Source organism: Mandrillus leucophaeus, unplaced genomic scaffold, assembly GCF_000951045.1.
Source record: "Mandrillus leucophaeus isolate KB7577 unplaced genomic scaffold, Mleu.le_1.0 Scaffold15, whole genome shotgun sequence".
Classification (NCBI taxonomy): domain Eukaryota; kingdom Metazoa; phylum Chordata; class Mammalia; order Primates; family Cercopithecidae; genus Mandrillus; species Mandrillus leucophaeus.
The window spans coordinates 7,860,154-7,872,597 of NW_012101476.1; the positions used below are offsets into that span (position 1 = coordinate 7,860,154).

Below are 12,444 nucleotides of genomic sequence, written 5' to 3' on the forward strand. Positions count from 1 at the left end.
GGTTTTAGGCAGACACTTTAATTGAACTGACACAAGTTTCTGGTCAGAGAATACCGTATGGAACAGATTTGAATTGCATACCATATTTGGACAAAGACAGAATGTTTTGGTTTCCTTAAGTACTCCAAGTTAGAGGTATGAAGAGGTAGCATCTTCTGTGATAATGCTATGCACTTGCCCTAATTTCATGTGTTTTAAAGCACTCTCATGTTTAGCTTTCATTTAATTCTGAAGATGTCTATGTTACTACTTTAATTTTTAGGTACAATTTGAGTAAGAACAGTGATGAGATAATTGAACTCTCTTTAGGGATAGCTTCCTTTACTAAATATACATTTTTTGCAAATGAAGAGAGAAAGCTCTGAATCATTGCACGTCCTGACATCCTCCGGAGACTAAGAAACACAGCGGAGGGAGAATCAAATGTACTGTGGATTACCACTATCTACCATGATCCCATAGCACTGTTACAACAGCTGATGAAGGCAGGGGAGGAGGGAGTCAGGAATGACACCCTTCCAAGAAACTACAATTTGAGAGATTTTTAAGGAGTGTATTAAGATATATAAAAACTTAAAAAGGAAGCAACATTGGCTAATTCTCAAGGAAAAGAAAATTATGAAGTACTTCTAATTCTGATATTAAATGTGTAAAAGTCCATCACCTGCCACCAGCAAAAACTGATTCCTTCACACTTCTCTAACCCACACTCCGGACTGCATCATCTTTTTTTTTTTTTTTTTTTTTTTGAGATAGAGTCTCTCTCTGTCACCAGGCTGGAGTGCAGTGGCACGATCTCAGCTCACTGCAACCTCCGCTTCCTGGGTTCAAGCGATTCTCCTGTCTCAGCCTCCCGAGTAGCTGGGATTTCAGGCACGTACCAACACGTCTGGCTAATTTTTGTGTTTTTAGTAGAGACAGGGTTTCACCATGTTGGCCACTATGGTCTCTATCTCTTGACCTCGTGATCCTCCCGCCTCGGCCTTTCAAAGTGCTGGGATTACAGGCGTGAGCCACTGCGCCTGTCCCGCGACTGCATCTTCTTTTCCTCTTTTGGCAAGTCCAAGCAATCTTTCTTACATTACATTTGATGTAGAAACTGTACTTAAACTCTTCATTTATGTAATGATATACAGCATTTGGATCCCTATCAGCATTTCTCCCACTGTCCTACATGCTTTGCAAATACTCTAATCCTCACACTAACCCACTGAATTGTGCACTTTTACTGCATATATTTGACAAATGAGGAACTGGTGGGACAGACACTAAGTAACCCGCACAAGGTCACAGAGCTGCTAAGTGGCAATCAGAATTCAATCCCTGCCATCTGAATGGAGCCCTTCAGGGCTGGCTACAGAGTCTCTCTTTGTATACAGTACTACACTCTGCTGCCTAACATTTTTTACATTTACTAGTAAATATCTGCCCTTATGGTCTCTGATGACAATTTGTCTTTTCTCTCCTGAAATGCCATCTCTTTTCGGTATATGTAGTTTATGACTACTGACACGTTATTATAGAACAGTTCCATTTTAGAGACTACTAAACTCTAAGACATAGAAATATGTTTTTCCCAGATTTGAAGACAGTAAAATCAGGGACTCTTTCTCTCCAAATTTTTATTTCCATTTTCTTAAATGCTACTTTAAAAAAAAAAGGTTTAATTTTCAAAAAGGGTATTTTGCCGATATCCTAACAACTATTAAAATAACCACTGTGAATTTAAGTAAGACTAATGTTTAATTTATGTTAGTATGGTAACCTCTCTGAAAACGAAAACTAAAACAATAACAAACTGTACTTTAAAAAACTTCCAGTAATCAAGACAGAAGCGTGGAAATATGCCTCTTCATGGTTCGTTAAGGCAAAGGTATTTTTTTCCCCTTCCAAATTAATTCTGTGGAGTGGTTTTAATTTCTGAATTCAAAAGGCAGTTATAATTAATGGGAAGAGAAATGGCAGAAGAGGCAGGAAAGACATTAAGCACCAGGAGTGAAGGAATAAGTGAAAAGAAGAGGACAGAATATGCTTTCATAGTGGAACACTGTTGATTGATGACTTAAAACCAATATTCCAAAGGGATTAAGGTCAGGATTAGGACCTTTATATGCTGATTGAGGTTCCGATTTCAGCTCCTAACAGTGGTTGACTCCAACTGAGAGCGCTTATTTAAAACGATCCTTTACTAAAAGAGCTTCAAATTATCTTACGAGTGCTTTTAAAAAAGATATTTCTAAATTTTTTTGTAAAATATTCTGTCTTTGCTTAAGAAACTCTTCCCATTTTTTTAAAGATCAACTTAGAAACTAAACTAAGGTTCTAAAAATACTGACAGATAACATTAATGCATGCCAAGAAGGTAAGGACAGGAGAGCTGATGTTCGCAGAGCACCACTGCATGCCAGGCACTGTTCCAGGAAGCTGACGGAGACCTTATCTATTTGTTCACCATCACATTTTGGCACCTTCCAAGTACCACCGGGTGCAGTGCAAGCACTCAGCTAACGTCTGCTGAGTGGTTAGTTAACAAGTGGGGCAATCTGTACAACTCAGAATTCAACTACAGTGACCTTTTAATTCCCATGAATTTATTTTTCCGTATTAGAGAAAAAAAATCTGACTTCTAAGGCCAAGCTACCAAAAATTCTATGTGGCTAATTCACATCAGATTTCATTCTGAAAATCTCGTATATTACTATCAGTTATTTGCTTAATGCAAAACGTATTTTTTCAATTAATGTTTTATGGATCCTTCATATAAATTAGGATACAAAAAAACCGTGGCGCCTTAAAAATCCTCTATACTGTTAACAGCAGGGAATTGCTACCACACAGCCTATAATCCCCTTAGCAGCGTGCCTGAAATTCTTCCAGATTCTGTCAAGCTTCAAAACTCAACAGCACCACCCACAAACCAACTTTTACTTGCCCATTCCCAGGCCTTCTAATATGCATTCCCCCAGCCCAGGTCCCCCAACCTGGAACTAATGTTTAAAATTCTCGAGGCTCGTGGGACCATTTAGCTGCACCTCAGTTAACAAATACCACTTAAAGCCCACCGACCTCTTCCCCCTAGGACCTTGGGGCAATTTCATGACCTTGCAGGGTTACAGTTTCAGCAAGTGGTTTCAAGGCAGTGCTAGGTGTCCTTCCCTTCCCCGCCCTCAGACAGATCTGTACGGTCCCTTCTGCACCAAGACCACCCTCAGGGGCATCTAGGATGTTTGCCTTTGCTGTTCCAGCACCCAGCAAAGCGTCTGCAACACGGGAGGTGCTCGACGGCCGCGCTCTCTGACTCGATCGAATCTTAAAGGGTCACTGTGTCCAGCACTGGAGGGTTTCAAAGGGCGTCAAGGACAAAAAGCACAACTTAACATTTCCCCTGGGCTATCGCTCAGGCTCCCGACACCTCGCGGGCCCTGCGACTGGGGGCCTGGCTCGCAGTGGAAGCTCAGGAAGTGTGGATTAGCTGAGGGAACTCAAGACCGCCTAGACGTCAATTTGGACTCAGGCCGCAATCCCGAGGTCCCAGGTGGCCCTCCGGCCTCAGGGGACCGGGCGGGACCTTGCTCCGTCGGAGCCGGGCCCTGCGCACGCCTCGCCGGCCTCGGAGCCGCTTCCTGCAGCCCCCGCTACCCGGCGCTTCCGAGGGGCCAGGGGCCCAGTCAGGCCCTGCGACCCCAGATCTGGTCCTGCGCCCATCTCCTCCTCCCTGCCCCGTGCCCAAGCTCTTCCATCCCTTGCGGTCCTGCCGATCTTCCCGCAAGTTGCCATACCATTGAGGCTGCAAGGTCCAGGCCGACAGCCCAGCTACGCCCGCGCGAGAGAACATGGTAGCCCCAGCCCTACTGAAGGTCGGTCAGGCAGGCCTCAGCGCGCATGCGCAGAAGCCTCCTAGCGCGCCCCTCCCAGCTCGCTCTCTCCTTCAGTCTCGTTTCCTCGCGCTACGGTGAGGGGAGTCTCGCGAGCGTTGCAACCCAGTCTTCCCAGGCCCCACCTCTTTTCGCCTCTCAGCTGGGATTTGTCCCGCCCACCGCCGCCAGCCAAGTTCCGTTTCCGGCTTGCTGGGCACTAGGGTCCAGAAAGTGACCGCTGCCGTGGTCGCCATGGGGAAGTCGGATTTTCTTACTCCCAAGGCTATCGCCAACAGGATCAAGTCCAAGGGCCTGCAGAAGCTACGCTGGTATTGCCAGATGTGCCAGAAGCAGTGCCGGGACGAGGTGAGTGGGCCCGGAGTGGCCCCGTCTTCCCAGGAGGGCCCCTGGGAATCCAGGATCAGGTCCTGGACGCGGGACTGAGGGCGCGGGGCCGGGGCTCCTGGGATCCGGGTCGTGAGGCTTCTGAGGTCTGCACTGGGCGAGTCAACTACTCAGCGCACTAGAGCCGTCCCTCCCCGCAGCCCGCGGGGCCAGCGGGCAGCCTGTGTTCTGCGACCCCTCATTCCTCCCTAGTTCCGATCCCCACCATCAAAGAAACGACATCAGAAAAGGTTTTGCAGCCCTCACAGGGGCGGGGATACTGCAATACTAGATGCCCGGGCAATGCCAGTAACAGTCATCAGCTCTGACTTGACTTGGCTCTTAAGAGAAACAGGGTGGTTAGGATTCACACCTCTTTTGGGATCAGTTGAAAAAGGAGAGCTAAGCTCTTCCACACAACTCATCTAGCAAGCATTTATTGAGAACCTACACTGTACCGGGCACTGAATAATACTGTGGTTAAGATTATGGATTTATCTGGTTTATGGATATATCAGACTGTCAAAATTTAAAGTCAAGCTGGGCCACTTACCAACCATGTGGTCTTGGTCAAGTTATTTACTTATATTCTCCTTTACTTATCTCTAAAGAGGGAATAATAATTTCACCTACTTGTAGGATTGTCGTTGAGTTTTAAATGAGTGAAGTATATATAGAGTGGCTCAAGGAGTCTGGGCAGATCTTGAAAAGCCTTATATGCTGCACTATGGAATTTACGCTTTTCCCCATTAAAGAGGTGGTTGATGGAATGCTGTGCAGGCTAGCGATGTGATCATAATTTTCTCCGAGGATCGGACTGGATTGGGTAAGGGTGGAAGAACACTGAGGCAATTGGAATAATCTAATCCAGTGTTTCTACAAGTGAACGAAGAGATATTTTAGGTGGGACTCATACTGACTAACATTGATACAGTTATTCTCTTTAGTTCTGTTAATGAATACCTGTATATCCATTATCTAATGTCTTAGTCTGCTTGGACTGCCATATAAAGTGCAATAGATTGGGTGGTTCAAATGACAGAAATTTATTTCTCACAGTTTCGGGGGCTGGGAAGTTCAAGATCAAGGTGCTGGCATGGTCAGATTCTAGTGAGGGTCCTCTTCTTGGTTTGCAGAAACTGCCTCTATCCTCACAAAGCAGATAGAGCAAGCTCTAGTAGACACTTCTCTTCCTCTTTTTTTTTTTTTTTTTTTTTTTTTAAGATAGGGTCCCACCCTGTTCATCATGCAGGCTCTACCCTTGTGACCTCATCTAAACCCGGTCACCTCCAAAGGCCCACCTCCTAATGCCATCCCCTTGGGGGTTAGGGTTCAACATATGAACTTTGAGGGGGACACAAACATGCAGTCAGTAACACCCAGACTTAACACTTTAAGTAATCTTGCCATGTTTAATTTATAAAAAATATTTTAAAGTAAATTACCAATATCAAGATATTTCACCTCTAAATACTTAAATAGACATCTCTAAAATTTCAGGATTCTTTTCTATATAACCACAATATATGTAATCAACATAACAAAATTAATAGAAGTTCCTCTTTATCTAATACACATTCACACTTCCTCAGTTGTCCTCCAACTGCTTCTTGAAATCAAGATTCAATCAAAAGTCATGGACTGTTACAGATTTGGTTATTAGGACCCCCACCCCCCGAGTCTCCCTCATTATCAGCATCCTGCAACAGGCTGTTATATTTGTTACCGTGGATGAAACTACATTGACACATCAGTATCATCCAGAATCCATAGTTTACGTTAGGGTTCACTGTTGGTGTTTTATATCCTATGGGTTTTGACAAATGCATAATGATATGTATTCACCATTATAAAATCTCACAAAATAGTTTAACTGCCCAAAAAGTTATCTGTGCTCTGAGTTATTAGGACTTTTAGTTTTCTCCAAATTTAATTCTGTCTATATTCTGAATTTAGAATATAACCCATTTTCTCTCCACCCCTTTTTCTTTTTTTTTTTCCAGACAGAGACTTGCCTGTCTCACAGGCTGGAATGCAGTGATGCGATCTCACTCACTGCAGCCTCTGCCCCCCGGGTTCAAGTGATTCTCATGCCTCAGCCTCCCAAGTCAATGGGATTACAGTCACCTGGCACCACGCCTGGCTAATGTTTGTATTTTGGTAGAGGCAAGGTTTTGCCACGTTGGCCAGGCTGGTCTCAAACTCCTGTCCTCAGGTGATTCACCTGCCTCGGCCTCCCAAAGTGCTGGGATTACAGGCGTGAGCCACCGCGCCTAGCCTTCTTTTTCTTGACATTGACTTGTTGAAGAGAGGAGGCCAGGCTATTGTCCTGTAACATCCCATGTGTGTTGACTTGTTTCCTCTGATTGTCTTTTGCCTTCTAACTCGTAGTTTCTGTCAACTGGAAATTATATCTAAAAGCTTTGATTGGGTTAGGTTAAACATTTTGGGGAGAAAGAATACTTTGTAGGTGATCTTGATTGATTAATTTCAGGTTAAACACTTGCGGGGAGGAATATAGTTTTTTTTGTTTTTTGTTTTTTGTTTTGTTTTTGTTTTTGTTTTTGTTTTGAGACAAGGTCTCAATCGGTAGCCCAGGCTGGAGTACAGTGGCACGATCATGGCTCACTGCAACCTTGACCTTCCCAGCTCAAGCAATCCTTCTCCTGTCTCAGCCTCTCAAATAGCTGGGACCACAGGTACATGCCACCCATGCCTAATGAACTTTTTTATTTGTATTGACATAGGGTCTCACCATGTTGCCCAGGCTGGTCTCAAGCTCCTGAACGCAAGCAGCCCTCCTGCCTCGGCCTCCCAAAGTGCTGGGATTACAGGTTCAAGCCACCATGCCCAGCCTATAGTATTCGTTATAGGTGATCTTGTATATTTCATATAGCATCACATAAGGAAGCCAATAATGTTTGGTAGTACTTAAATTGAGTAAAGGTGACAGCTTGTAAATAATATTAGAAAGTAATATTTTCCCCCTTGTAAGAGCAAGTGAGTATTGGGGCAATGCTTAGAAATCCTGCCTATATATCTAGTTTCCCATTATCCTTTTACCTGTGTGTTTTAGCATCCTTGCCTGAGTCAGTTATTTTATTAGGAGTGTCAAAGAGGTTATTTTTCTAATTTTTTTTAACATTTATGATTGGCTGCCATGCTTTTGTACAAGTGAGCTTTTGCTCATCCACTAAGGCTATTTGGTTATCCTTAAACTTACTGTTTTCTTTTTGAGACAGGGTCTTACTCTTGGTCAGACTGGAGTACAGTGGCTCTATCACAGCTCACGGCATCCTCTAACTCCTGGGCTCAAGCAATCCTCCTGCCTCAGCCTCTCAAGTAGCTGGGACTATCGGCACATACCACCCATGCCTGGCTAATTTTTTAAAAATATTTTGTGGAGATGAAGGTCTCGTTGTGTTGCTCAGGTTGGTCTTGAACTCGGAGGCTCACACAATCCTCCTGCCTTGGCCTCCTAAAGTGCTGGGATTACAGGCATGAGCCACTGTGTCTGGCCATCCTTAAATGTTATACTGAGATGCAATTTTTATGGGGAAGGAGTAAAGGATTAATTCTTTTTTGTAATTATCAATTTTCAGAGTAAGGCCCCTGCGGTGTTTCTGTGTCTATTTGTCCTCAGATCTATTCATTGCCCGGAATTCCCTACCTAGGAGGTGGGCTGGGAGAGGGAGATAGGTGACCCCTACGGTTTCGCTTCCCCATCTTCTATCTCCTGATACTGGAAGACTGAAGAGAGTGAAGGTCAGAGCCAGTGTATCCCCCCCGTCTACTCCTGGGTTTCTAGGATTTCATAACTTTATTGTTTGTTCACTTTATTTTTTCTTAGTTTATAGAAAGTGATACTTTTTTTTTTTTATTTATGAGGCTGATACCAAGTTTCTTTTTAAAATAAATTTAAATAATAACTGTGATTCTTATAGGGCACAGATGAGGCAAAAATTGTAAGAAGTCCATGATCTAAAGATTAGGAAACTGTTTGAAGCAAAATCGAGTGTGGAAATCTGGACAGTGTCAGTGAGATTGAACAGAGGGACTGGATATGGGTTATTAAGAAGCTGAATAGACTTCCTATTAAATTGAAGGTAGAAAGAGAAGGGGCCGGGCGCGGTGGTTCACGCCTGTAATCCCAGCACTTTGGGAGGCCGAGGCGGGTGGATCACCTGAGGTCGGGAGTTCAAAACCAGCCTGACCAACATGGAGAAACCCCGTCTCTACTAAAAATACAAAAATTAGCCAGGCATGGTGACGCATGCCTGTAATCCCAGCTACTCGAGAGGCTGAGGCAGGAGAATCACTTGAACCCGGGAGGCAGAGGTTGTGGTGAGCTGAGATCGCGCCATTGCACTCCAGCCTGGGCAAAAAGAGCGAAACTCCGTCTCAAAAAAAAAAAAAAAAAAGGAAAGGAAGGAATCTAGGATGTTATCTGGTTTCCTGGCTTGGGTGATTATGCTTCAGTTAGAGATAGGGAATAGAAGAAAGGCACATTTTTCGTTTCTATTACTAGTGAAGAATGAGGTTCAAATATGAAGGAGAGGAGATACTAAGTCAAAACTTGCATGTTTTTTTCCAGTCATTTTAAGAAGGTACAGATGTTTAACAAGGTTAATATAATATGCAGCAATGTCTTTTGGATAATGAGCTGAAGTAGAGGAAAGTGAGCGAAAGTAGTTTCTGTGTTGGAAATTCACTAATGACCCATTTTACTCTTTTAAGCACTTGTCTGACACTTTGTGTAAAGTAGGTGCTCAATAAGAATTGGTTAACTTAAGTCTAAAAACTGGAATCTCTCTTCTGTTTCTGTGCCTGGTATGTTTCTTATTAATGTCTGTTTTCTACAGCAGTCTTTTGCTGTCTCTTTGATCGCAAGGATTATTCTTTGATTAGCAGAGTTGAAAGCTCAACTCCATAAAAAATTTTTTTCAAAACCTGATAGAGTAGTTACAGCTAGTGATTTGATTATTTTTTAATTTATCATCAAAGAGCAGACTTTTTGGGTTTTAACTAAATACTTCTATTTAGAGCCCATTTTGATGACCTAAATCAGAATTTATTACTTTTACATTTTTTATAGAATGGCTTTAAGTGTCATTGTATGTCCGAATCTCATCAGAGACAACTATTGCTGGCTTCAGAAAATCCTCAGCAGTTTATGGATTATTTTTCAGAGTAAGTAACTCAAAGAACTCTTTATCTTATAAGCTTTATTCAGTTGAACACTTAATAGATGGTTAATATTTTAAATATTGGAAGTTCTATTATTTCTTATATGTTAACATAACTGTATTCTCTCTATGCTTAGTTTTTATCTTCTCTTGAAAATTAATCATACTCTTAAGACTGTTACAAAATTATTTCTCACAACTTAGTTTTTCCTTTCTTCCACTTCAAATATACGAAGCTGTCTTTCATTCTAACACACTTGTGACAAAGAACATAGGTTCTGTGTTCAGACTTCCCAAACTCAAATCCTTCTCCATTTAAAAACTGTATGCCTTTGGATGACCTACTTATGTTTTCCTGTGGTTTATTCTCCTCATCTCTAAAATGGTGCTAAAAAGCCAGGCGAGGTGGCTCACACCTGTAATCCCAGCACTTTGGGAGGCCAAGGCGGATGGATCACAAGGTCAGGAGTTCAAGACCAGTGTGGCCAAGATGATGAAACCCCATCTCTACTAAAAATACAAAAATTAGCCTGACGTGGTGGTGGACGCCTGTAATCCCAGCTACTCAGGAGGCTGCGGAAGGAGAATTGCTTGAACCCGGGAGGCAGAGGTTGCAGTGAGCTGAGATTGCACCACTGCGCTCCAGCCTGGGCGACACAGCAAGGCTCCGTCTCAAAAAAAAAAAAAAAAAAAATTGGCACTAAAAATAGCAACCTCTTCTAAGTATTGCTGATCCTTCATAGAGTTTATATGAAGGTCAATGAATTAATATTTTATGAGTGCTTAGAAGAGTGCCTATGTTCAATTCAGATTAGCTGTTGTTACAATTACCATTGATAACCATCTTTTTGCTTGTTACCATCTCTTTCTTTCCAAACTTCTAGATATTTTGGTCCTAGGACCCCATTATACTTATAAAAAATATTGAAGACCTCAAGAACTTCTGTTTATGTGGGTTATATGTATCAACACATAGAAATCAAAACAAGTTTTTTTTAAAAAATTGGTTTATAAATTATTGAGACAGAGTTTCACTCTTATTGCCCAGGCTGGAGTGCAGTGGCATGATCTTGGCTCACTGCAACCTCTGCCTCCTGGGTTCAAGCGATTCTCCTGCCTCGGCCTCCCGAGTAGCTGCAGCTGGGATTACAGGCATGCGCCACCATGCCCGGCTAATTTTTTATATTTTTAAGAGAGAAAGGGTTTCGGCATGTTGGTCATGTTGGTCTTGAACTCCTGACCTCAGGTGATCCACCCGCCTCAGCATCCCAAAGTGCTGGGATTACAGGCGTGAGCCACCGTGCCCAGCCATAAATTAATTCTTAAAAATAATACACTTATGTGTTAAAGTTAATAATGTTTTTAATGAAAAACAAGTACATCTTCTAAATTTTAAAACATGCATTGTTTTACATCTTTGCAAATCTCTTCAATGTCTCACCTAATAGAGGCCAGTTGAATTCTTGAATCTCCGTCTGCATTTAGTCTGTTGGGAAATGTTTTGATTGAAGCACAGAAAGAAAATCCAGCCCTTGAGTTCACAGTCTAGTAAGGAAGAAAGAAAAATCCAGCCTGTACATAGATATGTAGTTGGAAGCAGAGGGAGTATTTTAATAATATTTTCAGATAATTTTCTTCCTTGATACTACATCAGAACACAATGCATGGCAGTGTCTTAAAGATTAGTTCCAGTGGGGACTCTGAAATCAGGTCAGTGAACCTTTTGTACTCTGTTACATTAAAATCCACGGGTTGTCTTTGATTTTGAGTGACTCTTATACCCCATGCATGATTTCGTAACATGCACTGGTCATTTTAAAACTTATCATTTCACTGACTTTCATAGATCTTCCCAATGGTGACAGATTTTATCAAACAATGTCATAAAATCATTCATTAATGTCAACACTGAAGTCATCAGAAACATCTTTAAAAGTATTGGGAATTATGTCAGCCTCACAGTGGCAGATACTAGTTTGAGAGTTCAGATTTTATCATTGGCAACAAATACTGTCAGTTGTTTCCCTTAATGTGACAGACACACTTTATTTTTTAGAAACTATTTGCCAAATACTCAATTTGGAATAATGGTAGTGTATGTATCAGGTATTATTTCAAATAAAAATGTTGTTCCATGAAAAAGACATTTCAGCTCACAGCTCACCACGTGCTTTTCTCAGGCCAGCTGTTGTTCAGCAGCAGAAGTGGTTCATTCATAAATTTCATTTCCTGACACACAGCGTTACACGTGAACTGGAGGGCTGACATTTGATACAGTCCTAATTCTGACTGCAAGTGTATGATGGTAAAGAACACTTGGACTGCTGGCGTGGTTTGGGATCACTGCTTGCTGCCTTGACTTTGCTAAGCTGCCAGCGAGCTTTCCCTCCATGGCTTTTATACCATCAGTGCAGATAACACGGTGACAGAGGCAACAATTGTTTATCTGTGAACCACCTCAAACCATCTCGAGTGGCACATGGTGCATGTGCTGTGCTGGAAAGCACTGTTTTGGCAAGAGCCAGTTCCACCCAGTGCCCTCCTCTCCACTCCCGTTCACTCCCCAGTCCCCTGGAGACTGACTTCTGCCCCTTCGGGGCCTGAAGAGTCCCTCACGCCTTTTCCATCTTCATCCTCCTTGATCTTTCTTCTTACCTCTTCACTGACACCCCTGTCTTTCATTCTTTCATAGTTTTCCTGCTCCTACTCCCACTGTGCATCTTTCTTCATCAACCGCTTTCCTCTCTAGCTCCTCATACAGGAAAGTTCTTCCAGATGCCCACGTGACTCCTTCCCACCCCACTGCACACGGTCTCCTGGAGTCCCGTCATTCTTTTAACTGTTACCTTTCTGTCCGAATGATTCCGAAATCTTGATGTTTATTCCTAACATCTGCTTTTGAGTTACAGATTTTTTTTTTCCCTTCCTGGGTGATCTAATCTGTTTCTGAAGGCTGTGTCAAAGTTAACGTTTCTGAAGTTGAACTCAGTATTCTCTCCACACAACTTTCTTTCTTT

At 42.6% G+C, this 12,444-nt stretch overlaps 2 protein-coding genes across 4 annotated transcripts in view; one reads left to right on the forward strand and one right to left on the reverse strand.

The window, feature by feature from the left end:
• ATP5C1 (ATP synthase, H+ transporting, mitochondrial F1 complex, gamma polypeptide 1) overlaps nucleotides 1-3,939 on the reverse strand; it is a 16,586-nt gene extending 12,647 nt beyond the window's left edge. For 2 of the 3 annotated variants that reach the window (XM_011974905.1, XM_011974904.1), the window contains exon 1: nucleotides 3,780-3,939. In XM_011974905.1, the coding sequence (XP_011830295.1) occupies nucleotides 3,780-3,835 (56 nt within the window). In that variant the 5' untranslated portion in view covers nucleotides 3,836-3,939. The remainder of the gene's footprint in view (nucleotides 1-3,779) is intronic. The other variant, XM_011974906.1, reaches the window with a different exon arrangement.
• An 82-nt stretch (nucleotides 3,940-4,021) lies between these two features.
• Nucleotides 4,022-12,444, forward strand: part of KIN (Kin17 DNA and RNA binding protein) — a 48,900-nt gene continuing 40,477 nt past the window's right edge. Inside the window, exons 1-2 of the mRNA XM_011974947.1 lie at nucleotides 4,022-4,223; nucleotides 9,337-9,431. Coding sequence (XP_011830337.1) covers nucleotides 4,110-4,223; nucleotides 9,337-9,431 — 209 coding nt within the window. The 5' untranslated portion in view covers nucleotides 4,022-4,109. The remainder of the gene's footprint in view (nucleotides 4,224-9,336; nucleotides 9,432-12,444) is intronic.